This window comes from Sycon ciliatum, chromosome 3 (assembly GCF_964019385.1).
Source record: "Sycon ciliatum chromosome 3, ocSycCili1.1, whole genome shotgun sequence".
In the NCBI taxonomy this organism is placed as follows: Eukaryota; Metazoa; Porifera; class Calcarea; order Leucosolenida; family Sycettidae; genus Sycon; species Sycon ciliatum.
This window is the reverse complement of record NC_088645.1, coordinates 41390982-41417468: the sequence shown is the minus strand read 5'-3', so window position 1 is coordinate 41417468 and position 26487 is coordinate 41390982. Positions and strand designations below refer to the sequence as shown.

At 48.6% G+C, this 26487-nt stretch overlaps 1 protein-coding gene across 2 annotated transcripts in view; it reads right to left on the bottom strand.

The window, feature by feature from the left end:
* Positions 1-9632: 9632 nt before the first annotated feature.
* LOC135812241 (cytoskeleton-associated protein 5-A-like) overlaps positions 9633-26487 on the bottom strand; it is a gene marked incomplete at its 5' end in the record, with an annotated part of 18852 nt that continues 1997 nt past the window's right edge. Inside the window, 13 exon segments of one of the 2 annotated variants that reach the window (XM_065325583.1) lie at positions 9633-10550; positions 11071-11352; positions 11851-12156; positions 12643-12873; positions 15975-16163; positions 16688-16763; positions 18815-19002; positions 19170-19211; positions 20428-20508; positions 20900-20959; positions 21278-21449; positions 24587-24781; positions 25806-26117. In XM_065325583.1, the coding sequence (XP_065181655.1) occupies positions 10425-10550; positions 11071-11352; positions 11851-12156; positions 12643-12873; positions 15975-16163; positions 16688-16763; positions 18815-19002; positions 19170-19211; positions 20428-20508; positions 20900-20959; positions 21278-21449; positions 24587-24781; positions 25806-26117 (2260 nt within the window). 2 annotated transcript variants of the gene reach the window in all.

The window sequence follows — 26487 nt, the reverse complement described above, 5'->3', positions numbered from 1 at the left end:
CATCTGCGACACGCACCTGGTTACATTTCTCAAGTAAATCTGATTGAGGGTGGGGAAATCTGAATTATCTGAAAGACAAGACAATTTCATGACAAAGTCATGACATTCTGCAACAGCAACATCCACAGAATGATCTGAGTATAAAAAAGTATCACCACCACTACCCACATGTTTCCCCTGCAGAAGAACATGATTATGCAAGACAAGTGCCATTTTCTGCAAGAAAAGGCTTGCACATTAATGCGTATATTACGGTATTGATATGATGTAGAGGCCATCATTTAGGGCATTCCATTATTATTATTATTATTCAAAAAAGAGGACCAAAAGTTTACAAGTTATCCGTTTTGTCCAACACTAACGGTTGTAAGCAGAATACATTTTTGACTGAACAGTATTCTGCTTATAACCGTTAGTGTTGGACAAAACGGATAACTTGTAAACGTTTGGTCATCCTTTTTGAATTTTCAATCCTTGCCTCTCCATCCGAGTTTAATTATTATTATTATTATTATTATTTAAATGTAGAAAGGAAAAGGAAATATAGATACGAGTTGAGAGTAACTCTCCATCACTGTAACCAGATACTATATACAGTCAGAAAATGCAACAACTAGGCACAAAATGTCTCAATACTCTGTCAGTTTTGTGCCTAGTTGTTGCACTTTCTGACTGTATATAGTATCTGGTTACAGTGATGGAGAGTTACTCTCAACTCGTATCTATATTTCCTTTTCCTTTCTACATATATTATTGGCTCAATATCCGAGTTTCAAATTATTATTATTATTATTATTAAATTTTTGATAGGGCAATCCCCCCTGGCCTATGGCCTTTTGACAGGGTACCCTAAAAAATGAAGAACAGAATTACGGAAGGTATGCAGGGAAGAACTTGAGCGGACCTGTTGTTGTTGTTGTTGATTTTTATTTTACTTCGCAAGGCCAAACGGGCAATGGTGCCCAATTCTATGGAAGCGAATTTCAAAAGGGAGAGAGCTACGGGAGAGAGAGAGAGAGAGAGAGAGAGAGAGAGAGAGAGAGAGAGAGAGAGAGAGAGAGAGAGAGAGAGAGAGAGAGAGAGAGAGAGAGAGAGAGAAGAGAGAGAGAGAGAGAGAGAGAGAGAGAGAGAGAGAGAGAGAGAGAGAGAGAGAGAGAGAGAGAGAGAGAGAGAGAGAGAGAGAGAGAGAGAGAGAGAGAGAGAGAGAGAGAGAGAGAGATAGAGAGAGAGAGAGAGATGATAAGCAATTTGGCAGCGTCAACAGAGCAATTTTGCAGTGTCAATAGAGCGATTTTGAAGCGTCAACAGAGGGAACACAAAGAGTTCATAGGCGAGAGAGAGAGAGAGAGAGAGAGAGAGAGAGAGAGAGAGAGAGAGAGAGAGAGAGAGAGAGAGAGAGAGAAGAGAGAGAGAGAGAGAGAGAGAGAGAGAGAGAGAGAGAGAGAGAGAGAGAGAGAGAGAGAGAGAGAGAGAGAGAGAGAGAGAGAGAGAGAGAGAGAGAGAGGAGAGAGAGAGAGAGAGAGAGAGAGAGACAGAGAGACAGAGAGAGAGAGAGAGAGAGAGAGAGAGAGAGAGAAGAGAGAGAGAGAGAGAGAGAGAGAGAGAGAGAGAGAGAGAGAGAGAGAGAGAGAGAGAGAGAGAGAGAGAGAGAGAGAGAGAGAGAGAGAGAGAGAGAGATGATAAGCAATTTGGCAGCGTCAACAGAGCAATTTTGCAGTGTCAATAGAGCGATTTTGAAGCGTCAACAGAGGGAACACAAAGAGTTCATAGGCGCACAAGCACGCAGAGAAGAGTAAATGACGTAGTGTGTTGACGGGGAAAGTCAGACAGAGCATTCATTGCAAGGTGTAGGGGATGGAGGCAAGCTTAAATTTCTGGGCAGCCTTGATCTCCCTTACACTCCATGGGAGAGCGTTCCAGGCCAAGGCTGCCTGAAAGGCCAGGCGAGATCTGCGGCTTCTGACTGTGCTGAGGGGACAGTGAGGCCCCTGGAAACCTGGTGCAGGTTGGTGCTGCCAGCTGATGGTGAGAATAGGTCCTGGAGGACACTGCTGGCTTTCCCATTGAAACAGCGCCACACCAGGACGCGCCGCTTCTGGGCGTAGCACTCACGAACTCTGTACAGGAACATACGTTCGAGCAGAGGCTGGGCCGAGGTGTGAGGCGGCAAACCGTATACCGCTCTCGCCGCTCGGTTCTGCAGGACCTGAAGGCGGTCAAGCTGCGAAACCTTGAGGGAGGAAGAGAAGGCGTTAGACCCATATAGGAGGTCAGGCATGATGACTGACCTCACATTCTGGATGCGACTACTGGACCTCCGCTGGGAGGGCATTCCAGCGGTCAGAGCCAAGGAAAATGACAGAAAATAAACCATAGCGACGTTTGGCTGTCGGAAGAGCAAGGGAAGAGGACACTTGAGAACGGGTGCGAGAACTAGTGCAGGTAGATTTAGAGCGGAGACAGAAACAGTTAGCAACAAAAACACTAGCCAGATCATGAAGCGCACGGTACGTTAGAACGTACAGCTTGAATTGACACCTGACAGACACGGGAATGATATGGTAGCGGGCAAGAACAAGGGAGACATCAGATAGGCGGGGCATGCTAAATACAATACGCAGCGCTCTATTGCTCAGTCGGACAACACGGTCTTGGAGGGAGGCAGACAGGCAGTGAGCAAAGGAATTAGACCCAAACTCAAGTATGGACTGAATGGAACAGATGTAGAAAGCCCTCTTAGCATCGATCGTTAAAATGGTCTCGGACCTTTCTTAACATTCCTAACTTACAGCCTATTTTACGTTCTAATTGTGCAATGTGAACTCCAAAGGAGAAGTGTTCGTCAAGAACTATACCGAGGTATTTCACGTGTGCACTAGGGGTGATGGTGACATCTTCAATCTGTACGTTGACATCGGGGTCAAGAGGTTTCGACTTTGGCCTGAACACAACAAGCTGGGTTTTCGGGGAGTTCAACATAAGACCTCTCGTTGCCAAGAATTCCTTTACTTTGATGATGTCCTCTGTGAGGTCTTTGCATAAGTTCTGGACATTCTTCCTCGCCCTGTATAAAGACACATCATCTGCGTATTGACGGGCTTTGCAGTGTTTGGGCACAGCGGGGAGTTTCCTCACGGACAAGTTAAATAGAGACAGCCCTAAAACAGAGCCGTGTGGAACGCCTCTGTTGCTTGTGTATGGTTGCCCTTGTTGAGTCTTAGTGACCACGCACTGCTGTCTGTTTGTAGGGTAGCTGTGAAACCATTGCAGAGCGACTCCGCCAATACCAATCTCAAGTAGTTCTTGAAGTGACATGTTGTGGTTGACAGTGTCAAAGGCCTTTGACATATCAGGGAAGGCAGCCACTACGTAGTCACCCTTGTCCAAGGCGATTATCCAATCGTTGGTAACACAAGTCAGCAAGTCTTCGCAGGAGTGGCCTCTGCGGTAGGCGAATTGCTCTGCAGGGAGATGTTGCAGTGCGGGTGGTGCATTCTGGATATAGCGTATGAGTTGATCATGCACTATGTGCTCAAGTAACTTTGACATATGGGGGAGCAGTGATATTGGTCTGTAGTTGGAGGAGACCGACTTATCACCGCGCTTGTGGATGGGGCGAACATGGGCTGACTTGTACGGAGCTGGGAATTCACCAGACGTCAGAGATTCAGATAACAACTTGGATAGTGAGGGAGATAGTGAGGGAGATAGTGAGGGAGATAGTGAGGGAGATAGTGAGGGAGATAGTGAGGGAGATAGTGAGGGAGATAGTGAGGGAGTGATCTCATCGTTCGTTGATTAACTACATACTTGTAAGCATTGGTGACATTAAAAAAAGTTATTGTGTTCTATTCCTGGGTGATTCCCCTATAGAAAGTCTATAATTCCTTTCCAAACTGCCTTGGACTCCGTCTAAAAAGTAAGAAATTCACGAAATGTGATTGCCGAAAATTAAAATTTCACACCAAACCTCACAATAATCACACACAGGATGAAAAGCGCGAAGACCTTTTCCCCTCGTGATCCTCTTTCCCATGTACATGTATGCATGTTGGTGCTGTACAAGTACAAGTGTTGAAAGCAGTATTTCAAGTGTTGTGATTATAGTGAGGTTTTGTGTGAAATTTTAATTTTCGGCTATCACATTTCGTTAATTTCTTACTTTTTAGACGGAGTCCAAGGCAGTTTGGAAAGGAATTTTAATTCTATAGGAGAATCACCCGTACCCAGGACTAGAACACAATAACTTTTTTTAGAAAGCTGCCGTAAAGCAGTTTTTATTGCTATAATTAAAAGTGAAACCAGATAGAAAGAAGAACCTACGGTGGTGGCAACCTGATTTTCGTGCTCGAGTATGTGCAGCACCGATTCTAGCGGTATTTCTTTGGTACAGTAGTGTACAAGAGCACACGGTCTTTGCAATGTGAGTACACCCAGGATTTCAGCTGCCCCCACTGACTAGGCCACTGTAGTTCCGAGATCTCTGGGCTAGGCTGTGCTTATCACAATATTGCATCGGGAGTGGAGACTCCCTTAGGCTAAAGCCTGTGGAGAATCTATAAAACGAAGTAGTTGTTGCGACTTCGGCGATGATTTGTATGTGGGGAGCAAGAATCTATAAAATTAATACAAATACAAAATTCAAAACGAGTGTACCAGCTTGGGAAACACCCTAGTAAAATAAATAAAATAATGATAATAAGCTGTGCATGAATTTTTACTGTAAACACGATATTTGTATAAAGTTATTAAACTTTAATTTCGGTGGTTTCGGTAGTGAAGACAAGCACCTAAAATAATTTTGATCACGCTTAAAAAGGCACCAGAAACTCCAGAGTATGCACAGCTGGCACTGTATGTGAAGGGAATGCTGGTCACCTACTGTAATTCTACACTATTTTTACACCTGAAACCTGGCAGGTCCCCGGTACCGACATTTTTACATACCCAGACTCCCCACCCTCACAATTAATACTCCACTCCCAAATGATCAAAACGGAACTGTAAAACATGTAATTTTAGGTATTAGTGCAATTAGGAGTATAATCGATGCAGACATGGCCAGACAACAACGAGTTCATGGAATTTTTAAGGATTTTTATGTTATTCAAAATCGATTTTCGTGTTCCGCTCATCAGTGAATAGTATCGGAACTGAGGGTACTGTGTACAACAATAGAACATTTTATAACAGCATAATTAATTAAAAGTGTGAACAACAAAGGAAGTGCTACAGCATTACATAATAGGTGTCAAACATAGTGCTAACGTATATAACTGAGTGCAGCCACAAAGCAATAGGTGATACAGTGCAACATGACACAACATTTACATCTGATAACCAGCTACGAGAACAACTTTAGCGCGACTACATGCTTCTTTTGTTTACAAAGAACAGGATTATGCACACGAATACATACAGCTTCCAGAACCTTCAACTGCTTAACATAACTTGCACGGCACAAAACAGAAAAGTGAGAATCATCGTACACACCAAGACAATCTGGACGTGATAACAAGTGACAAAATACAGCTGACTTTTTGCTCACGTCGCTCTCTTCCGTCTCATCCCGCTCCCTTCCTTCGACCTCCTCCGCCTTATCCTCGTCCTCCGTCTCATCTTCATCATCATCGTCCTCATCACCACCATCATCATCATCGGTCACTTCCTCATCATCCGTTTGATGCTCAGTCTCACTGCACTCCTTATCAGCCTCCAACATGGCTCCATCATCTCCAACAGCATCACAAGTCGTTTGACCGCTGCTCCGCGTCACCGTTGCTGGGTTCTCTGCTACTGCACACCCATTTCCACTGTCCATTTTGCGTGGGCCAAGTCCATTCCGTGCATAAATTTCAAGTGAATAGTTTGCTGTGCTTCTTCTGGGTCTATGGGTGAGGATATTGGTTTCATTTTGGTTTGTCGATGATCTCCCTCTCTGTCCAGACACAGTCGGTTTATCTCTTTGAGTGCCGGAATTGTGCTGCCCGGTACGTTGGTAGGACTCTTCAACACCTGAACGCACGTATCAGACAACATGTGCCGTTGCACTTATTACCACCAGCAGCCAGAGCAAAGAGGCCAAAGCGTGGTAGACCGTGTAAGAACCCAGTTAGCTCAGTAGACAAACACGCTGTGCCGACAGCGCCGCCTGTTCCCGTGCCACCACCGGCCCCACCACCTGGGGTGCCGTGGGTGGCTGGGGCTGGGGTGGGTGTGCCATCATTGACCTGGCCACCACTTCTCGACCCACTGCAAACGGCAGCGGAGCCTACTCTAGCACAACATCATCGTCCTGGAATGGAGGAGGGGCCACCGAGACACACTGAACCTTCACCTCGGCAGTTGCCCTTGCCTCCGCCTGAGCCACCCCCTTTACCTTTGGTGACTACCGAGACGGTGGTCCCCCCGGTGCTGGGATCCACGGTACCGACTGTGTCTGGACAGAGAGGGAGATCATCGACAAACCAAAATGAAACCAATATCCTCACCCATAGACCCAGAAGAAGCACAGCAAACTATTCACTTGAAATTTATGCACGGAATGGACTTGGCCCACGCAAAATGGACAGTGGAAATGGGTGTGCAGTAGCAGAGAACCCAGCAACGGTGACGCGGAGCAGCGGTCAAACGACTTGTGATGCTGTTGGAGATGATGGAGCCATGTTGGAGGCTGATAAGGAGTGCAGTGAGACTGAGCATCAAACGGATGATGAGGAAGTGACCGATGATGATGATGGTGGTGATGAGGACGATGATGATGAAGATGAGACGGAGGACGAGGATAAGGCGGAGGAGGTCGAAGGAAGGGAGCGGGATGAGACGGAAGAGAGCGACGTGAGCAAAAAGTCAGCTGTATTTTGTCACTTGTTATCACGTCCAGATTGTCTTGGTGTGTACGATGATTCTCACTTTTCTGTTTTGTGCCGTGCAAGTTATGTTAAGCAGTTGAAGGTTCTGGAAGCTGTATGTATTCGTGTGCATAATCCTGTTCTTTGTAAACAAAAGAAGCATGTAGTCGCGCTAAAGTTGTTCTCGTAGCTGGTTATCAGATGTAAATGTTGTGTCATGTTGCACTGTATCACCTATTGCTTTGTGGCTGCACTCAGTTATATACGTTAGCACTATGTTTGACACCTATTATGTAATGCTGTAGCACTTCCTTTGTTGTTCACACTTTTAATTAATTATGCTGTTATAAAATGTTCTATTGTTGTACACAGTACCCTCAGTTCCGATACTATTCACTGATGAGCGGAACACGAAAATCGATTTTGAATAACATAAAAATCCTTAAAAATTCCATGAACTCGTTGTTGTCTGGCCATGTCTGCATCGATTATACTCCTAATTGCACTAATAAAATTGCTTTCTCCACGCCGACTCTTTAAATTTTAGGTATGTAAAAATTAGGCATTGGCGGATAATGCTCGAAAAAGGTGGCAGATTCTGCTCGAAAAGCAGTGAAACTGGCAGAACCATAATTATTATTCTTAGTATATTCTTATTAAATTTTGATAGGGCAATCCCCACAGGCCTACGGCCTTTTGACAGCCATACAAACCTTATGGCGGGCAATTCCTCGAATTCTGCTCCATTTCTTTATCCACATGCCAAACATGCATGAAACTTACCAGAAAAAGTACCGAATGCTGCCAATTTTTCTGCCGGCATTATCCGCGAAAGCCTAGTCGAGACTAAAATAGAGATATGTCCATAGGTCTCGGGGTGTTGCTTTCCATCTGTACGGCACAACGAGATGAGAGATGCTAGAGGCTAGAGGCTAGAGGCTAGAGGCTAGAGGCTAGAGGCTGCCTCTTGAGGAAGGTCACTACTGATGTAGCCATTACGCCTCGCTTGCAGCCTGTCACTGGTCGCCGACTGGGGAGCGCTTCACCCACAGCACCGCTATAGCTGCATGATGCATTGATGGCTAGGCCTGGCTGGACATAGCTGGCAACGGCATGCATTTGGGGTGGTAGATTTCAGTGCACTTACATACCATCTCACTTGCCTCGTCCGTTACAGGCTACATGATGAGCCTACATCTGATCACGGCTGAATGGCTGATGTCTCATGATGACGATGACATCAGCATACCGGCCGCCAGGGAGCACTAGTAGTAGTACACCATTATTGTACTACTCCCTGATACCCAGTGCCAATAATTATTCACCTTTACAAACCTGAGATCGCGACAACAGTTACATGTGCCTACGAGTACACTATGTAGCCTACAGTGCTGGCAACTGAAATCCGACCCCCTAGCGGTGCGCTAGCCGCGGTAGCGATTCGTACGAGACGCCAGGGGGGGGGGGGGTCGGATTTCAGTTGCCAGCACTGTACATTATTATTATTATTATTTAAATTTTGAATAGGGCAATCCCCACAGGCCGAAGGCCTTTTTACAGGGTACCCTATGTACATTGTATTGTTACCATACAGTACGTACGTGTAGGTGTAGGTGTAGGTGTACGTGTAGGTGTGAACATGTATACCAACGTAGCTGTGAGGCGTGCGACAAAATACTCTTTTGGGTGCCTATTGTGCCTATTGTGCCTATTACCATCCTGGATAACGTATCGGGACGGACGGTCCTGGTCAAATCGGGATGGTGGGCAGGCTCTGTCAATCTGTCTCATCATCATCATCGTCATCATGTACAATGATGTGTATAATTATGTTAATTGCCAAGATAGGTGCTACCAAGAGTACATAACCCCCCAGAGTGTGCAACGCCTGATCCAGCTCTGCATAGGGTCTTGGTCGAGCGGAATCGGATCTTTGCGTCATAATACCGTACACATCTGAGGGGAACCCGGGGAGTCGCGGGTACTCTTGGATCAAAAACAATGGTGCCCTGCCTCGAGACCGGCCTTGCGCTGGTGTGAAGTGTACGCATGACATCAGAAGATCCGATTCCGCTCGACCAAGACCCTACACAGAGCTGGATCGGCGTTGCACACTCTGGGGGGTTATGTACTCTTGGTGCTACGTATACAATGTCATGTATATGGACTTTGCAAGTTTGCATCCATAATCCGACGAAATTGGTAGATCTGGCTCTGCGCAGCGGCCTCTTCTTTGTCCACGCTCTCGTACTCTTCGTCTCCATTCTACCATATCGTACTCTTTGTCCCATTCTACCATGCACAGTTTAGTTGCAGTAGAGCAAAACGATCGCTGTCTCTCACTCTTCCCCTTCTGGTTTCACCCATCCTGTAGGTTGTTATCAGTTCACACCTACACTGTATAATCATTAGGTTGTGCCTGCCTACAAAGTGTAGCTTCAAGCCTGCCCTCATTAGTAGACGAGCCGGGACGTTCCATCAGGGGATTAATTGTATCGCTGTCCATTCTGAGGGTTGTTTTGTAGCCGAATGTGTACCAAGGAGGGTAGACACGTGACGTACATCTACTCTGTACAGTCATGTAACACCAAGACTGGCAAGAGTACATGACCCCTAGCCCAGGGGTTTCCCCCAGCCAATGGGTTTTGTTGTACTCTTGGTATTCTCGGTATTGTTGTGACGGCTTTCCCAGGGAATCGCTCATTTCGGTAGTGACCGCGCGTGTCATGCAGATATTTGTTCCCACCGTACGATGGGGCACAAAAAGAGGAATGGAGCAACAAGGATACTAGGATAGTTTAATACAGAAACTGACACACAACAAATAGGAGATACGAGCGGTCGCAGGCGGAAAGAAACGCGTCCAGGGCTAACAATAAGAATAGAATCCAGACAAAAATCGATGCAATTTCATTTCGTGAAGAATAGTACAATTACTTTGGTTATGCAAGAGTTCGCTCTTGACACATCTGGTGCCGTAATGGAAGATGAGAATCTCATGTCCATGAAAGAAAGGAGAGTGGAAGGTGCCTGTGCACCGAAGAAGACTGGACTTGGACAGACAGAAGGAACGAGACTCGGCCGCACGGTGATTTGGCATGCACAGCGGGCAAGGTGGGAGCAAGGAGCATTGATAGATGTTAGTACCGCCGTGCAAAAAAGAAAGAAAGAGGACACAATATGCTAGAACTAGCTGAGCAAAAGGATCCACAACTCATTGGCAACCACAAAGAAGAAGAAGCAAGGTTGCATAAAAAAGGATGCATAAAATAAGAGTAAAAACCGGCATGAAACACACGGAGCTTCGTGTAGCATAGAGAGAGAGAGAGGGGGGGGGGGGGGGGGGGAGTATTGAAAAGGATATCCGAGCACTATGACGTCATATGCAGTGAGAGCGGTTATGTCTAAAGTGCATGACGAACGATCCAAGATGCAAACTGCACTGGACACTAGCAAACTATTGGATACTCATGAGAAACAGCAAGCAGAAGAAGAGATAGGACATCATCATAATTAGATATGACATCATCACGATGTCATAGAGGATAGAGGTAGACGTTAGTATGAGGCGGATCATGACGGTGATGGTTCCCGGATGCGGTCCAGTCGACGTCGGAAGCTTTCCAGCGTGTCTTGGTTAGACTTGGCTGCTGCCAATGTATTGCCTGAAGCTAGGGTGGCGTCAGTAGAAGATGGTATCTGTGTTGTGACATTGGCCCATATGCCAGGCAACGGAGTGAAAGAGAGAGAGAGAGAGAGAGAGAGAGAGAGAGAGAGAGAGAGAGAGAGAGAGATAGAGAGAGATAGAGAGAGAGAGAAGAGAGAGAGAGAGAGAGAGACACACACACACACACACTCGTGCACACGCATGCACAGAGCAAACCAGTTTAGGCACAATGAAGTGCACACACTGCAAAGAGGTCTTGCGATTTACAGGCATACTGCTCACAATCAGACGGCACACATTTCAACGCAGCCGCGCTCGATTACAGGTGTCCTCGGCAAACGATCCCGTTTGCAACAGATCATCATCTCACTGATTGGCAAGTGAAGCATGCCTGTCAATGCAGCACTCAGATACATCCTATGAGTCAGGTCTCTTGCCTCTGCATATCTAACGTATCATGTATATTGTGCTCGGGCGGGCAAAACATCAAATACCGGTAGACTCCTAACCTCATCACCACCACCGCACCACCGCCAACAGCACACCACTTACCGTAGTTTCTGCGTGAACATCGGTTGCAACAGCGCCAGCGCTCTCACCAGAAGCAGCACGCCCACCGCTAGGCAATAAGGAGCGCAGAGAGTCCAGGTTGTCCTGCATGCCGCCCACCGACGTACTGCTAGCCGGGGCCTTGGCCTCGCGCGACCTCTGGCGTGCAATGTTTCGCAGCGACTTCTCGACAAAGTTGCGGAACTCCGGTGAGCACACGTCGAACAACGGCGAGATGTTAGCGTCCGGATGACTCTGCACAAAGTCATACAGCTCTTGCAAACCCTGAGCAGCAGCACCAGAAGCAGAACCAGAAGCAGCAGCAGCAGAAACAACAGCAGCAGCAGACAAGACCACATGGACAGACACGGATGTAGAATCATACCATGACTGCACACAGCTACTGTACATGGTGGCGGGGGGGGGGGGGGGGGGGGCTGAACAAGGATATCCATACACAGAGCAGAGCATGTCAGAGGTCCTAGCAGGTCCTTGACACACACACACACAGTACCTTTGAGAGGGTGGCAGGGCTGGCCAAAATCACACTCCAGAAGGCAAGCAATCCACGCAGGCAGATGCGCATACGTTCTACAAAGCGCGGCCCATACGTTAGGATACAGATGGACATTCGCTTTGGATGTGTCGGGGATGATACAAACCACCGAAGGGATATACACACATTCGCTTTGGATGTGTCGGGGATGATACAAACCATCGTGCCCCCCCCCCCCCCCCCCTAGCTACACCCTTGTAAAGCCTGCATGCAGTACACACACCAACCTGTTGGCTGTTCTCGCGTGCTCCAATCTTCGACACAATGTTAGCCAGCTGCTGCCGGGCACTGGACGATAACGGCTTGAAGTGACGCGAGCTGCCGGGCGCAGCGGACAGGGACACGACGGGCGTCGTTACACTGGCAGGTGCACTGGCGAGTAACGACTCCGACGACGACAGCGCTGGTTTGTCGGCTTTACTGGCCACCGCTGCGGCACTCATCGAGCCAGGCAAGTGGGAGACGTTGTCACGCGAGGACGAGAGAAGCGGAGCGCGCATGCGAGACTCGCCATTGCCGTTGTCGGGTGCACCCTGTTATGAACGGAGAGCGGCACACCAACACAGGATGAGTACATTAAATAGGGAGTAGCCAGATCACCATCGATTCACAACCAGGTAGTTCTGAGACGTGTTTCAAAGGACGATGATGGCATCCGTGTATTTTTTTGTCATTCTGCGTTCTGTGTGTCAGTGCTTCCTATATGCAGACGCCCAGCACACACACCCACACACGCACACACCCACCCTCAGACAAACAATACAAACAAATTACTGCAATGCGGCGTATTACCTGCAAGAGGTCGGGAGGTGTGTGTGCATGTGTGTGTGTGTGGGGGGGGGGGGGGGGGGATACTAGTATCCGGCACGGCTCTGATCCCAGGAAATACGGTAGCAAACAAGCAGAAGGTGGTCACAAACACCATGATCAGCAGCAGCCGGCGGGATTCTCCCACATGGACATTATCATCACGCCGTCACATCCACACAGGCTACAAGTAGTGATGCTAGCAAACTGACCATAGTTGAACTGGACGCCGCCGCCGGTTGGGCCAGGCCTGTTGGTGCCGTGTTCTGACTGTGCACTGCTGCAACACCATCACCACCACCAGCAACACTAGAAGACGGTACCGTGTCGGGCACTGTAGAAGTAGCAGTAGCAGTGGCACCGCACGACATGAGGCGCTTCTGCAAGAACAGCATCAGCTCAGACTCTCCGACGTTCTCAACCAGCGTTAGATGATTCATCAGCTGTAGTGGGAGAAGATGACAAAACAGGACTGGTTATAGTACATGAAATGAGGTTACTTCAATACCGGGGATCACCCACCTCCCTTACTTCAATACCGGGGATCACCCACCTCCCTTACTTCAATACCGGGGATCACCCACCTCCCTTACTTCAATACCGGGGATCACCCACCTCCCTTACTTCAATACCGGGGATCACCCACATCCCTTACTTCAATACCGGGGGATCACCCACCTCCCTTACTTCAATACCGGGGGATCACCCACCTCCCTTACTTCAATACCGGGGGATCACCCACCTCCCTTACTTCAATACCGGGGATCACCCACCTCCCTTACTTCAATACCGGGGATCACCCACCTCCCTTACTTCAATACCGGGGATCACCCACCTCCCTTACTTCAATACCGGGGATCACCCACCTCCCTTACTTCAATACCGGGGATCACCCACCTCCCTTACTTCAACACCGGGGATCACCCACCTCCCTTACTTCAACACCGGGGATCACCCACCTCCCTTACTTCAATACCGGGGATCACCCACCTCCCTTACTTCAATACCGGGGATCACCCACCTCCCTTACTTCAATACCGGGGATCACCCACCTCCCTTACTTCAATACCGGGGATCACCCACCTCCCTTACTTCAATACCGGGGGATCACCCACCTCCCTTACTTCAATACCGGGGATCATCCACCTCCCTTACTTCAATACCGGGGGATCACCCACCTCCCTTACTTCAATACCGGGGGATCACCCACCTCCCTTACTTCAATACCGGGGATCACCCACCTCCCTTACTTCAATACCGGGGATCACCCACCTCCCTTACTTCAATACCGGGGATCACCCACCTCCCTTACTTCAATACCAGGGATCACCCACCTCCCTTACTTCAATACCAGGGATCACCCACCTCCCTTACTTCAATACCGGGGGATCACCCACCTCCCTTACTTCAATACCGGGGATCACCCACCTCCCTTACTTCAATACCGGGGGATCACCCACCTCCCTTACTTCAATACCGGGGATCACCCACCTCCCTTACTTCAATACCGGGGATCACCCACCTCCCTTACTTCAATACCGGGGATCACCCACCTCCCTTACTTCAATACCAGGGATCACCCACCTCCCTTACTTCAATACCAGGGATCACCCACCTCCCTTACTTCAATACCAGGGATCACCCACCTCCCTTACTTCAATACCAGGGATCACCCACCTCCCTTACTTCAATACCGGGGATCACCCACCTCCCTTACTTCAATACCGGGGATCACCCACCTCCCTTACTTCAATACCGGGGATCACCCACCTCCCTTACTTCAATACCGGGGATCACCCACCTCCCTTACTTCAATACCGGGGATCACCCACCTCCCTTACTTCAATACCGGGGATCACCCACCTCCCTTACTTCAATACCGGGGATCACCCACCTCCCTTACTTCAATACCGGGGGATCACCCACCTCCCTTACTTCAATACCGGGGATCACCCACCTCCCTTACTTCAATACCGGGGATTACCCACCTCCCTTACTTCAATACCGGGGATCACCCACCTCCCTTACTTCAATACCGGGGATCACCCACCTCCCTTACTTCAATACCGGGGATCACCCACCTCCCTTACTTCAATACCGGGGATCACCCACCTCCCTTACTTCAATATCGGGGATCACCCACCTCCCTTACTTCAATACCGGGGATCACCCACCTCCCTTACTTCAATACCGGGGATCACCCACCTCCCTTACTTCAATACCGGGGATCACCCACCTCCCTTACTTCAATACCGGGGATCACCCACCTCCCTTACTTCAATACCGGGGATCACCCACCTCCCTTACTTCAATACCGGGGATCACCCACCTCCCTTACTTCAATACCGGGGATCACCCACCTCCCTTACTTCAATACCGGGGATCACCCACCTCCCTTACTTCAATACCGGGGATCACCCACCTCCCTTACTTCAATACCGGGGATCACCCACCTCCCTTACTTCAATACCGGGGATCACCCACCTCCCTTACTTCAATACCGGGGATCACCCACCTCCCTTACTTCAATACCGGGGATCACCCACCTCCCTTACTTCAATACCGGGGATCACCCACCTCCCTTACTTCAATACCGGGGATCACCCACCTCCAATATATAAAATACTTCAATACCGGGGATCACCCACCTCCCTAATAATATCCTTAACTTTACACAGACAGTAGAACGAGCAGTTGTGGTTTCGTAACTCCGAGTTTCACAAACTTAATCGATCATCAGACGAAAATTGGTACTGACCCCGCCCTAAGAGTACTGCTATATACATATCCTTAGCTATACTAATGCTATTGTCTCCACACCGCCGGCTCAGTGACCTTGATGTGATTGGCCTGGTCAAAGGCTGACCGACCCAACCACCCGTAGCGGCTGCATAGCCCCGTGTGAGAAGCCGGCTGAAACTTCACACAACAGCACTGTGCTTGAATAGAAAAGCGATCACTTGAAGCGAGTTGCTGTGGTTCGAGACCGTACACAATTTACAATAAACTGGGCTGCAGGGCCACATGCAGAGAAGAAGGGAAGTTGCTCCGATGTGGCTCGGCGTTGGAAAATCAAAAGGCGTCCTCCGGTTGATGTGCAACGTAGAGCCACAGCGGAGCAATTTCAAACCGTCCCCGCCTATTCAGGGGAAAGCTCGCATTTCTGTTGGCTTCACTCCGGCATTAGAGAATAAGCTAGGAAAGGGGTTGATGTATGATGAAGCTATGCTTATTCCTGGAACAATAGCCGTCCCAAACACTTGCATCAACACCCACTACAATATCTTGAACTCATAACTTACTATAAACAAACGGCGAGGAGACAATAAAATAATAGTCCAATTTTGTTTCAGTGTCGTTTAGTACAACGACGATTCCTGAGGAGTGTTGTACGAAAACTTGTTTGAATCCTTATTTTTCTCTACACTATTACTTCCTATTTTCATCGTTTTATAGCACATTGTCTCCACCGTTTTACATTGCATGAATAAGCTATACACAAATGTCGATTCAGCTTGTCTCATAACTTTTACACACGACTTACGTTGGGTCCGACTTTCTCTGCAATGTGATGGATAATGGTCTTGATAGAGCGCAGTGGGATGTTGTTAGCCCGCTGTCGCCACACGGATGACGGATGCATGACCAGGAAGTTGTGCAAGTCCAGAAACAGACGGTCTAACTGGCAGTTGGGCAGGAGCTTGTCCAGCATACGTGTCAAGCGCCACAAACACTGCCCAAAAAAATAGCGAGAACCAAACGCAGACAGAAAGTAAGAACAGTGAGCTAGTGGGTGCAAGTGTTGAGAGAGAGAGAGAGAGAGAGAGAGAGAGAGAGAGTGTGTGTGTGAGAGAGAGAGAGAGAGAGAGAGAGAGAGAGAGTGAGAGAGAGTGAGAGAGAGCAAGAGAGAGAGAGAGAGAGAGAGAGAGAGAGAGAGAGAGAGAGAGAGAGGGGGGGGAGAGAGAGAGAGAGAGAGAGAGAGAGAGAGAGAGAAAGGGGAGAGAGAGAGAGAGAGAGAGCAAGAGAGAGAGAGAGAGAGAGAGAGAGAGAGAGAGAGAGAGAGAGAGAGAGAGAGAGAGAGAGAGAGAGAGAAAGAGCAAGAGAGAGAGAGCAAGAGAGCAAGAGAGCAAGAGAGAGAGAGAGAGAGAGAGAGAGAGAGAGAGAGAGAGAGAGAGAGAGAGAGAGAGAGAGAAAGAGAGAGAGAAAGAGAGAGAGAGAGAGAGCAGAGAGAGACTGCAACAAGTAACTACACTGTACCTTGAGGACCAGTTCAGTGAGATTGGCCCGACTACTGCCCTCCTGACAGCATTGTCCCAGCAACTCTATGACAGAACTGCAGCCAACCAGAACGACAATACAACAGGACAAAAGGAGACAACATTTCCTCAGAACGCTGCACTGTGCGGGTTTTCGTGCTCACATCGAGCAAAGGAGAAGAAATTCATCGAATCAGAGCAAGAGTCACTGTGGTATACATATTGAGTAAGCCGACATATCAATTATTGTCCAGCTCTCAGCGCCACTTCCTCCAGAGAATTGCTTGTACAGTTCGGTCCAGTTTACAAACTTTATGTCACATGAACACTCAATCTGCGGACAGAATTGTTTCGTCGTTTGTGGACTCATCATCAGCGCAGTACAAAGAAAATGAGGCCGAACCTGATAGAAATGAAAAATAAAATTTCCAAAGCTAGGTTTAAACCAGGCCCGAACGCACCTTGCCAGAGTGCTCAAACTGTCACATGAACACAACATGTGTCCCAGGCAACTACAAGAAGATCCAGTACAATCCACAGATAGTCAGACACGCTTTTAAAATTAACAAGTGCCCTGAAAGAAGTCCTGTAAAACTAGCCGCAGCCCAGTATATCAATGAAACGCCGCAAATACAATTTCAGAAAATTTTAGGTGCTCAGAATTCTAGGCACGAGGGCAAAGGACCCGGTTAGGCGACCAGAAATTGTAGGTACAGAGTAGCAGTTCCCTATTGGATGATCTGTGTCAGCCATTGTTGGACTACTGGAATTTAGCTATGAAAAACATTACCCAAAGTACCAAAAATAAAAGTTCATAGGAAAGAAAAAGGACCAAGGAACTACAAGTTACGCTATAATGTCCACTTAGAGTGCGCATCCGAGATGTGCCAGAGCTGATAGCCAGTTAGTTGTAGAACGTCAGTAGTGTCGTGCAATGTTATCGCATGAGCTGATTGTTTAGTAGCTGCTGGTGGTGTTAGTGGACATTATAGCGTAACTTGTACTCGGTCCGCGTCAGCGATATCGTCGCTTATCTTTCAGCTTTGTTTATATGTCACCAATGCTCACTTGGCAGCCCGTTTCATCCCAATTTTGGTTAGTAAGTTAGTTTACTAATACCTGAAAGGTCTAGCTAGAGTTCGAGTGGATTTCGAGAGCGACGGGTGGGTGATTCTGATGGATACAGCGCCGCATCAAAATAGATTATCTTGTTGCGCTGTGCAGGCAAGAGTAGCGCAAGCCACAAGAAAGTAATCAGCTACTTGGAATCAGCTCTATTTTGCTGAACGGCCGAGATCGCTCACCTCAGGGATCGCTCGTGAAGCCGAGATCGCAGCTCCCTCACCTCCAGCTCAACACTCGTAGTATCCAGCGCATCGTGGAGATTTTCAAGTACTGTACGCGTCGTCGTCGTTCAAAATAAAATCTTGCAAAGAACGGCGTCTGATTTGAACCACCCAGGCTGTCGTGCTGCCCACGCGAAGTCCTATAGAGAAGGCGATCATCACGATCGACTTCTCTTTAGAAAATAGCCAGGCAGCGGAGAGAAAGAGAGATGAGCTTGCAAAAGCAAGAGAGTCGATCCCGAGCAAAAATATTTGTCACCAGCGCCGAAAGCAGCGACGAGGAGGACCGAAAAAAGTATGAACCCTTCCTTGGACAATAAATTCCTCATAGCTAGTTGTCATTCTATACCTTACCTTCCATCGTACAAAGTGTTATCACTTCAAGTGCACGCGTTGATGTCCAAAGGCTAAGTAACAAATTGTCGAAAGATAAACGACAATATTGCTGACGCGGACCAAGTAGTTCCTTGGCAGGGATGAATTTACTGTCACGTTTTTGCATAGCAGTTTTTGCTATGCAAAATCTCAATGGTGGCGTAAGCTACACAAGGCATGGATCGCCTGAACATGTATGTATCGCAGCTTTCTGTGTGTCACTGTGATTTTTGAGTAGCAGTAGATCGATTTTGCGTAGCAAACTGCGATGCGATACAGGATAAATTCATCCCTGCTTGGTCCTTTCTCTTTCCTATACACTTATCCTTGGCTCTCCATCCGAGTCCAATAAAAGCTCATTGAACATTTGTGAAAACACAGTAGAGCGTACGTACACCAGTGCTTACCCAAGAGTCTCATTAGGCCGACAGGTCTCGAAGTATCGCACAAACAAGATGTTTATCGTGCGATGGAGCTGGGAAACATCCGGCAGCGCAAGAAGACTCTCGTCTTTCAAAGAGGCAAGCAGCTGCCAGAGTAGCTGTGTTAGACCGCGGCGCGATATGGACTGTGCTAGCGATGCTTGTTGTAGCACCTATATTACAGCGTGGGACAGAGAGAGAGAGAGAGAGAGAGAGAGAGTTAAAAAAAGTCGATCCTGCATCTCCAGCTCTATATCAAGTCACATGCAGGAGAAGGTTTGACTGTACATGCACAAGAACCTCATGTTCCCAAGCATTCAGAAGTGCTACCAAGACTTACTGGCACTTGTACGTGAACAACGTACTTGAGCAACCTCATCAGCTGCACAGAAACAACGAAAAACAGACACAGACACACGCACACACATGCGATGCACCCACACAGACACACACAGCCGCGCACGCACCCACACACAGACACACACACAGACACACACACACACAGACACACACAGACACACACACAGACACACAGACACACACACACGCACCCACCCACAGACACACACAGACACACACACAGACACACACAGACACACACAGACACACACACAGACACACACACACACGCACCCACCCACAGACACACAGACACACACACAGACACACACACAGACACACACAGACACACACAGACACACACAGACACACACACAGACACACACACACACGCACCCACCCACAGACACACAGACACACACACAGACACACACAGACACACACAGACACACACAGACACACACAGACACACACAGACACACACACACACACACACACACAGACACACACACACACACACAGACAACAGATAAACAAGAGTTTAAACATGACCAGCAGCAGCTGTTCTCCCCTCCACTTCTTATTTCCACTTCCCATCTCACCATGCTCCAAGTTTACAAAACCTCAGTTTACTCTTGTGTGACACCCATGCCCATGCCCCCCCCCCCCCCCCCCCCCGTACATGTATCATAATGCATGGATGTATATGGCAACCTGAAACCTTATCTCATGCATACATAGGGTTTCCCGTATTCAAAAGCCACATTTACGTTTCATCGCATCCTTATATGACATTCAATTTAGGGTCCCTGCATCCATAAATGGTGTTCGCGGTTCTCGGTAACCTTAGGGGCCTTACGCACTACGTACATGTAAAACACAACCGATCTGAACAAAACCCAGGTCAAGTGGCTATGCAGTTGTGCACTGACAACTGAACTGCTTTCTCCTTGTTCATTTCTATGGCAGGTTGTCTAGGACGTTCAGGGAAGAGCACGGGGGGATTTTTGAAGAAGAAATAGTGCAGTAGGGATTTCGTTTCATACTCGTTGCATCCCCGAGTGCAAACGATCTCTATAGCCCGTGGCTGTAACCCGCAAGGCCACACAGCTATCAGCATTCAGCTACCCACACCACAGCCATCCCCACCACCACTCCCAGCAGCAACAGCAACAGCAGCAGCAACAGCAACAGCAGCAACAGCAACAGCAAGACCCCAGTACCCCTCCAACACCAGCATCAGCACTAACTGTACTTACATCGTCGGGTGAGCCACTCTTGCTTCTCAGAGCGTGTATACTGCAGGCTATCTGTAACTGCTGGGCCAGTGACAGCAGAAGCTGGTAAGAGCAAACACACAAGTACAAACGCGTATAGGTACAGGAACACAATTGCGTCACATTTGCTCAGCGCCAATCAAGAGTGGTCTCCCTGAGAGAGAGAGAGAGAGAGAGAGAGAGAGAGAGAGAGAGAGAGAGAGAGAGAGAGAGAGAGAGAGAGAGAGAGAGAGAGAGAGAGAGAGAGAGAGAGAGAGAGAGAGAGAGAGGGAAGAGAGAGAGAGAGAGAGAGAGAAAAAAAGGAAATTTAGGAAAGAAAACACTAATGGTATGAAGCAGGTCCATTCATGCAATGCACACACACACACACACACACACACACACACACACACACACACACGTGCACAATCTGTCAACGAACACACAGCCGCAACACAGAACGGCAGTAACTTACATCATCGACACGTTTGGACAATGCATCGACTACCTCCGGAATCTGCATTTGACTTTCCAGCTGTTGTGACCGAACCAAACAGAAAGATGAGCACACACATGACAAAGCAGTTGACCAGGCTGTTGAGCAAGCTGTTGAGCAGGCATTTCTAAAGATAAGAAGTACATGTATCTCTAGTATACACATCATACATGGCTGGGGATTCCAGTGGGGAAGACTGTAAACATATCAAACGCATGCTAGAGTTTCATGCCTGATATCGGATGCCGGTATCACATGTCCACCCACTCAGCATGTATCCGTGTGCGCGCGCGTGTGTGTGCGTGCGTGTGTGTCTGTCTCTGTGTGCGTGTGTGTGCGTGCGCACGCGTGCCTTACCTCCTTCAACGCCTGCAGTGCAGTGGGCAGCTGGGCGCTGGTCAGCTGACGCAGTAGGTTATCCAGTGAGGATGGCGATCGCGTAGTCACTGGCCGTGTGCTGGTGTTAGCCGAGGATGTCAGCGAGTTGGACGACGACATGCCGAACGAACGCACACTCTCGGAGCGCACACTGCATGCAGAAAAGCGTACGCCCATGCACAACAACACACACATGTACCCCATGCACGCGTACCAAAGAGTTAAAGGGGAAGTCCGGTGAAAAATTTAAATTTCAGGGTCGGTAGAGTTTCGGCCGCTGAGTCGAATGGTGTTGGTCCCACGTGTCTCCGACAAAGCGTTCTCGAGATATTTCCGTTTCAAAAACTGAGTTTCGGGGGCTGCGCCATGACGTCATGCGGCCGCGCCACACCCTCTGCAACGTCATAGCGTGCAGCTAGGTCAAAAGGAGTGCGTGAAAGCAATAGTGTCAGTGCTATTTCAAATGATTTGGCGACTGATATTAGGTGGTGCAAGCGACCCCGAAGACATGTAACTCCTTGTGAGAGTGAGGATGCAGCCATGGCTGACCTTCATGAGTTCGGTCTGGGGCTGAGAACCTCGGTAGTCAGCTGAAGAAATGGCCGCGCGGGCCGGTCAAGAGTGAGCGCTACTGAGTTTCCGACTGATGAAGAAGCAGCAGCTATTGCAGACGAGGCTGATGTAATTATCAGATCGCTGGAGAGCAGGGTCGCCAAAATGGAGAAGAGTGATGCGAGTGCTCTAAATGTTGTTCCATACCGATTAGATTCGCTTAGACTCCAGTAGCCTGCCACATGGTGATGTTTTGGTGCGAACTTGGAATATTTCGGACTACTCAATTGGAGAACAGTGCAGGCTCTTTGAACCACGGGCACGACTCTTCGCTCGCAACGCTATGGAATCTGAAAGTTCTAGGTCCGAGAGCTGTTCGCTGTTTTGTCACTTGTCACGGTTGTGCACTCATCGCTGTAGCATAAAATAATGAGGCGCCGCGGGTGCGGAAAACTAAAATTTTCTTTCTCAAAGCACAACCACCGGCACCGGCAAGGAGAAACGCACGTTCTCTGACTACATGACTGTACAATACGACTGATACGAGTGTAGTACATGACAAGTCCGTGTGTTGACTAGTTTTCTGAGTCTTGTGTCAGTTCTGAGTTGCGACATGAGTTTGTTGACTGCATGCACTACAGCTAGATAACACACTGCACGCACTGCATGCACGCAGCGAGAGCGCATAGACCATGTAGACGGGCTAACGGAAAAGTCCAACTCGGAAACGGCTAAAATACGGTATAACCTCCAGGTTTACCGAGCTGAAAATCACAGGGTACGTAGTGTTTGTAACACTGAATCGAATGGTCTTGGTCCGAAGAAGCTGCGATAAACGGTTCCCCAATCGAACGCGCTCCGAATATGGCCATTTTTGTACACAACTAGATGGTGTGGCTACCTGGCTGCACGCTGTGACGTCATCACCTGGATCTGGGTGATGCGCGCTCAAATTCGCACATGTTCGATTGGGCGTATCTGACGAACCATAAGCCGCAGCCTCCTCGGACAAAGACCATTCGACTCAGCGCCCCGAACTCTACGGACTGTGAAATTTAAATTTTTCACCGGACTTCCCCTTTAACCGCAGGGAGAGCAATACACTACATTCATCCAAAATAGCCCCTCTGGCTCCAAAACTCAACTTGAAATTTGAAAAATCTGGGTTTGGGACCTGCAGCTCCTCCATAGATTCTGCCATGGCATACAGTCAACTTCGCTAATAACGACTGCGGATATAACGACAATTCGCGAATAACGACAGAACTTCCATGCCCAGAGCAAAGTCCCATCCAACTGTAATACATATAATGAGACTTCGGGTATAACGACACTTCGCGAATAAGGACACTTTTCTGATGCCCCGCCGAGTGTCGATATACGCGAAGTTCACTGTACTTGTTAAAGGGGAAGTTAAGGCAAAAATTAAAAATTTCACCAGTTGTAGTCTTCGGGGTGCTGAGTCGAATGGTCTTGGTCCGAGAAAGCTGAGACGCTCCCTTCCTACTTGAATCCCAATCGAACTCGCGCACTTCCACCGAAACTGGGTGACTGCGCCCTACTAGATGGGGATTTGTATGCAAAATGCCACTAAAAGCGCCATTTCGTTCTTATAAAAGCACGGATGATCGCGATTGGCCCATATGTTGTAGTCTTTTGGATGCTGAGTCGACTGGTTTTGGTCCGAAATGGCTGCGATGCAGCGTTCCTCCTTTATTCCCAATCGAACAAGGTTGAACAAGCGGTCACATGCTCATGGGTGCCCAAATCACCTGGTCACCACGCCAGCAGGCGACAACTTTCACACCAAGGTTCAACTCGAGTGACAGGACTGCACCCAAAAGAGGTCAAACAGGCTAGTAAGTTGTACCCTGCAGGCACGGTGACCAGGTGACTGGCGTACGCAGGAGCACGTGACCGCTTGTTCAACCATGTTCGATTGGGAATAAAGGAGGAACGCTGCATCGCAGCCTTTTCGGACCAACACCAGTCGACTCAGCGTCCTAAAGACTACAACATATGGGCCAATCGCGGTCATCCGTGCTTTTATAAGAACGAAATGGCGCTTTTAGTGACATTTTGCATACAGATCCCCATCTAGTAGGGCGCAGTCACCTAGTTTCGGTGGAACTGCGCGAGTTCGATTGGGATTCAAGTAGGAAGGGAGCGTCTCAGCTTCCTCGGACCACGACCATTCGACTCAGCACCCCGAAGACTACAACTGGTGAAATTTTAATTTTTGCCTTAACTTCCCCTTTAACTTAGAAAGTCAAACTCTGTATCCTTGGACTTTCCCGACCTCAAACGTGGCGATGACGAATTGCACGGGTTATACAATTCAGGATGTACTGTTGAATTCACACTAAAACCAAATCTGTACAGGTGAGACACCAATCATTAGAGTGCCAGCATGTCAATCCAATGAACACACCCACACTCGGCTAGTTCTTTTCTAAACAGTGGCTATTTCGAAGTACAGTAAAACCTGTAACTAAAGACCACCGTGACTCGCAACCAGCCTGGTACTAAAGACCACTTCGCCAGGCACGGACCGTCTCACATTCATTTGTTTGAGCGGTGCAAACCTCTAGCTAAGGACCACCTGCCACTAAAGGCTGCTTTCTCTGGTCCCAAGGGGTGGTCGTTAGTCACAGGTTTCATTGTACATCGCTTTTGATTTTCAAATATATGGGGTGCACACAGCGGTATCCGTGTCACCAACAACACACGGCCTACCTCTGGTCTGCCGCCGGCATGGTAGCAGCAGCTGACGAAGCGGGCCTGGAGATCGGCGTGGAGGTGACGGGTGCGCCGCTTCTTGCCGGCGATACCAACGATGTCATCGCCGCCGACGACGGACGTGACGATGTCATGTGTGAGAACGATGACGCAACGGCTGTGCTGGATATACCATGGAGACGACTACCAAGCCTGCATGGGGTTAAGGACGCGAAGAGATACATGGCACATCGTCATAATCATCATCATCATCATGATCGTCATCGACAGGAGTAGGTATACATTTATAAGGGTTTTTTCCACTCGAGAGGACGGGAAGTGTCCGCAGCAAATTGAAACAAAGACACGCTGTGCACGTCTGCGTGTGTGTGCGTGTGTGCGTGCGCGCGCGTGTGTGTGTGTGTGCCCACGTGTGTCTGTGCGCATGTGTGTGAATCTAGAGGAGAAGTGAAAAATACAATTTGTTAGTTTCGTCACCCAAATAGGCACTTCATTAGTTAGCCACTCTAAATGTTAACCATATCCATGCTGGTTCCCCTTTCTCCAGCAAACTGACTTTGCAGAGCTCTTGACTCTCCTGGTTGAGTTTCGCGTGCAGCTGCGAACGAAATTTACTCTCATTTCAGTTCACCTCGATGGATTTCCATCATCCTGGGCTTGATGGAAAGATCAGGACCAAGCGAATCCATCCTGGTAGCTCTCAGCTCAGTAAGCACACTTCCACGCCCTCTCCAAACTATTCCACCATGCCTTGGAACAGCACTACAACACGTTCGCAACTTTGTTCAGCTTCTTGCTCAAATTCAACCGATTTTCAAGATGCAAACTGTGCTGCAAAGCTGAGATGCACATGCTTCCATTGATGCCCATAACGCATGGTCGGTGCCAAAGGGAAAATCCCCTGGCATGCACCGATATACTGCGAAGGCATCAAGAAAAATTCATGACAAGTCAGAATCGTCATTTCGTGTCCACCCCCGTCGCCGCTCAGTCAGTCTTTGTCTAATCGCAAAGAACTGGATTTTCCTGGGAAAGCTGAGCTCAAGCCATCGATGTGAGCTGAAATGAGAGTAAACAGCTGTGCGCGCCACCAAGAGAGTCAGTTCGCTGAAAAGTCAGTTTTTTGGAGAGAAAAACGAAGCATGGAAAGGCATAAATTTCATAATTCCACACCCTAACCCCACCACCACCACCACCACCAAAACTGAAAACATACCGGGCAGAAATTCTCTCGGGTACCGAGTATGGGTGTACAAGCTCTCCAACATTGCCGGCATTTTTCAGCTGCACCGGCGGAACGAGACCGGGATCTACGGTGAACTCCGGACCACTCAAATCTATGCTAAAATGATCGCCTTTGACAACGCCGACCGTTTGCGACATTGCCGCGGCCGGTGCTGCGATAGCTCCGCTGCTCAATGAGCCAGCACTACCGGCAGAGGATGTGGAAGAATTGCTACTAGTGGCCGAGGCAGGGATAGCACCAGTATTGCTGCTAGCCGGGGCAGTGGACGCGGCGCTTCCAGATCTACCCGTACGAAACAAGGACACACGCACAAGCAAACAGATGCACATACGAGCGTACGGACACACACACAGGCACACATACAACACACATGAGCAGCGGTTCAGGATGTTTAAGCTTGATTCACACTCAATCACGTACAGGGAAACACCAAGATGCAGAGGTTGACCGCGATGAGCCAGACAAGTTGAGCTCAAGGCAACTTCTGCGCGATACGACGCGTCTCCCCGTATGCGAAAAGAAATACGATTCAGGCTTTACTGGCAACACCGGCAGCATGGCAAGTAAAGATTGACACACACGCGCACATGCAGCAATTGGACGGAAAGACACGTGGACAAACACAGGACACGGAAACTGCGCAGCGGGTTTT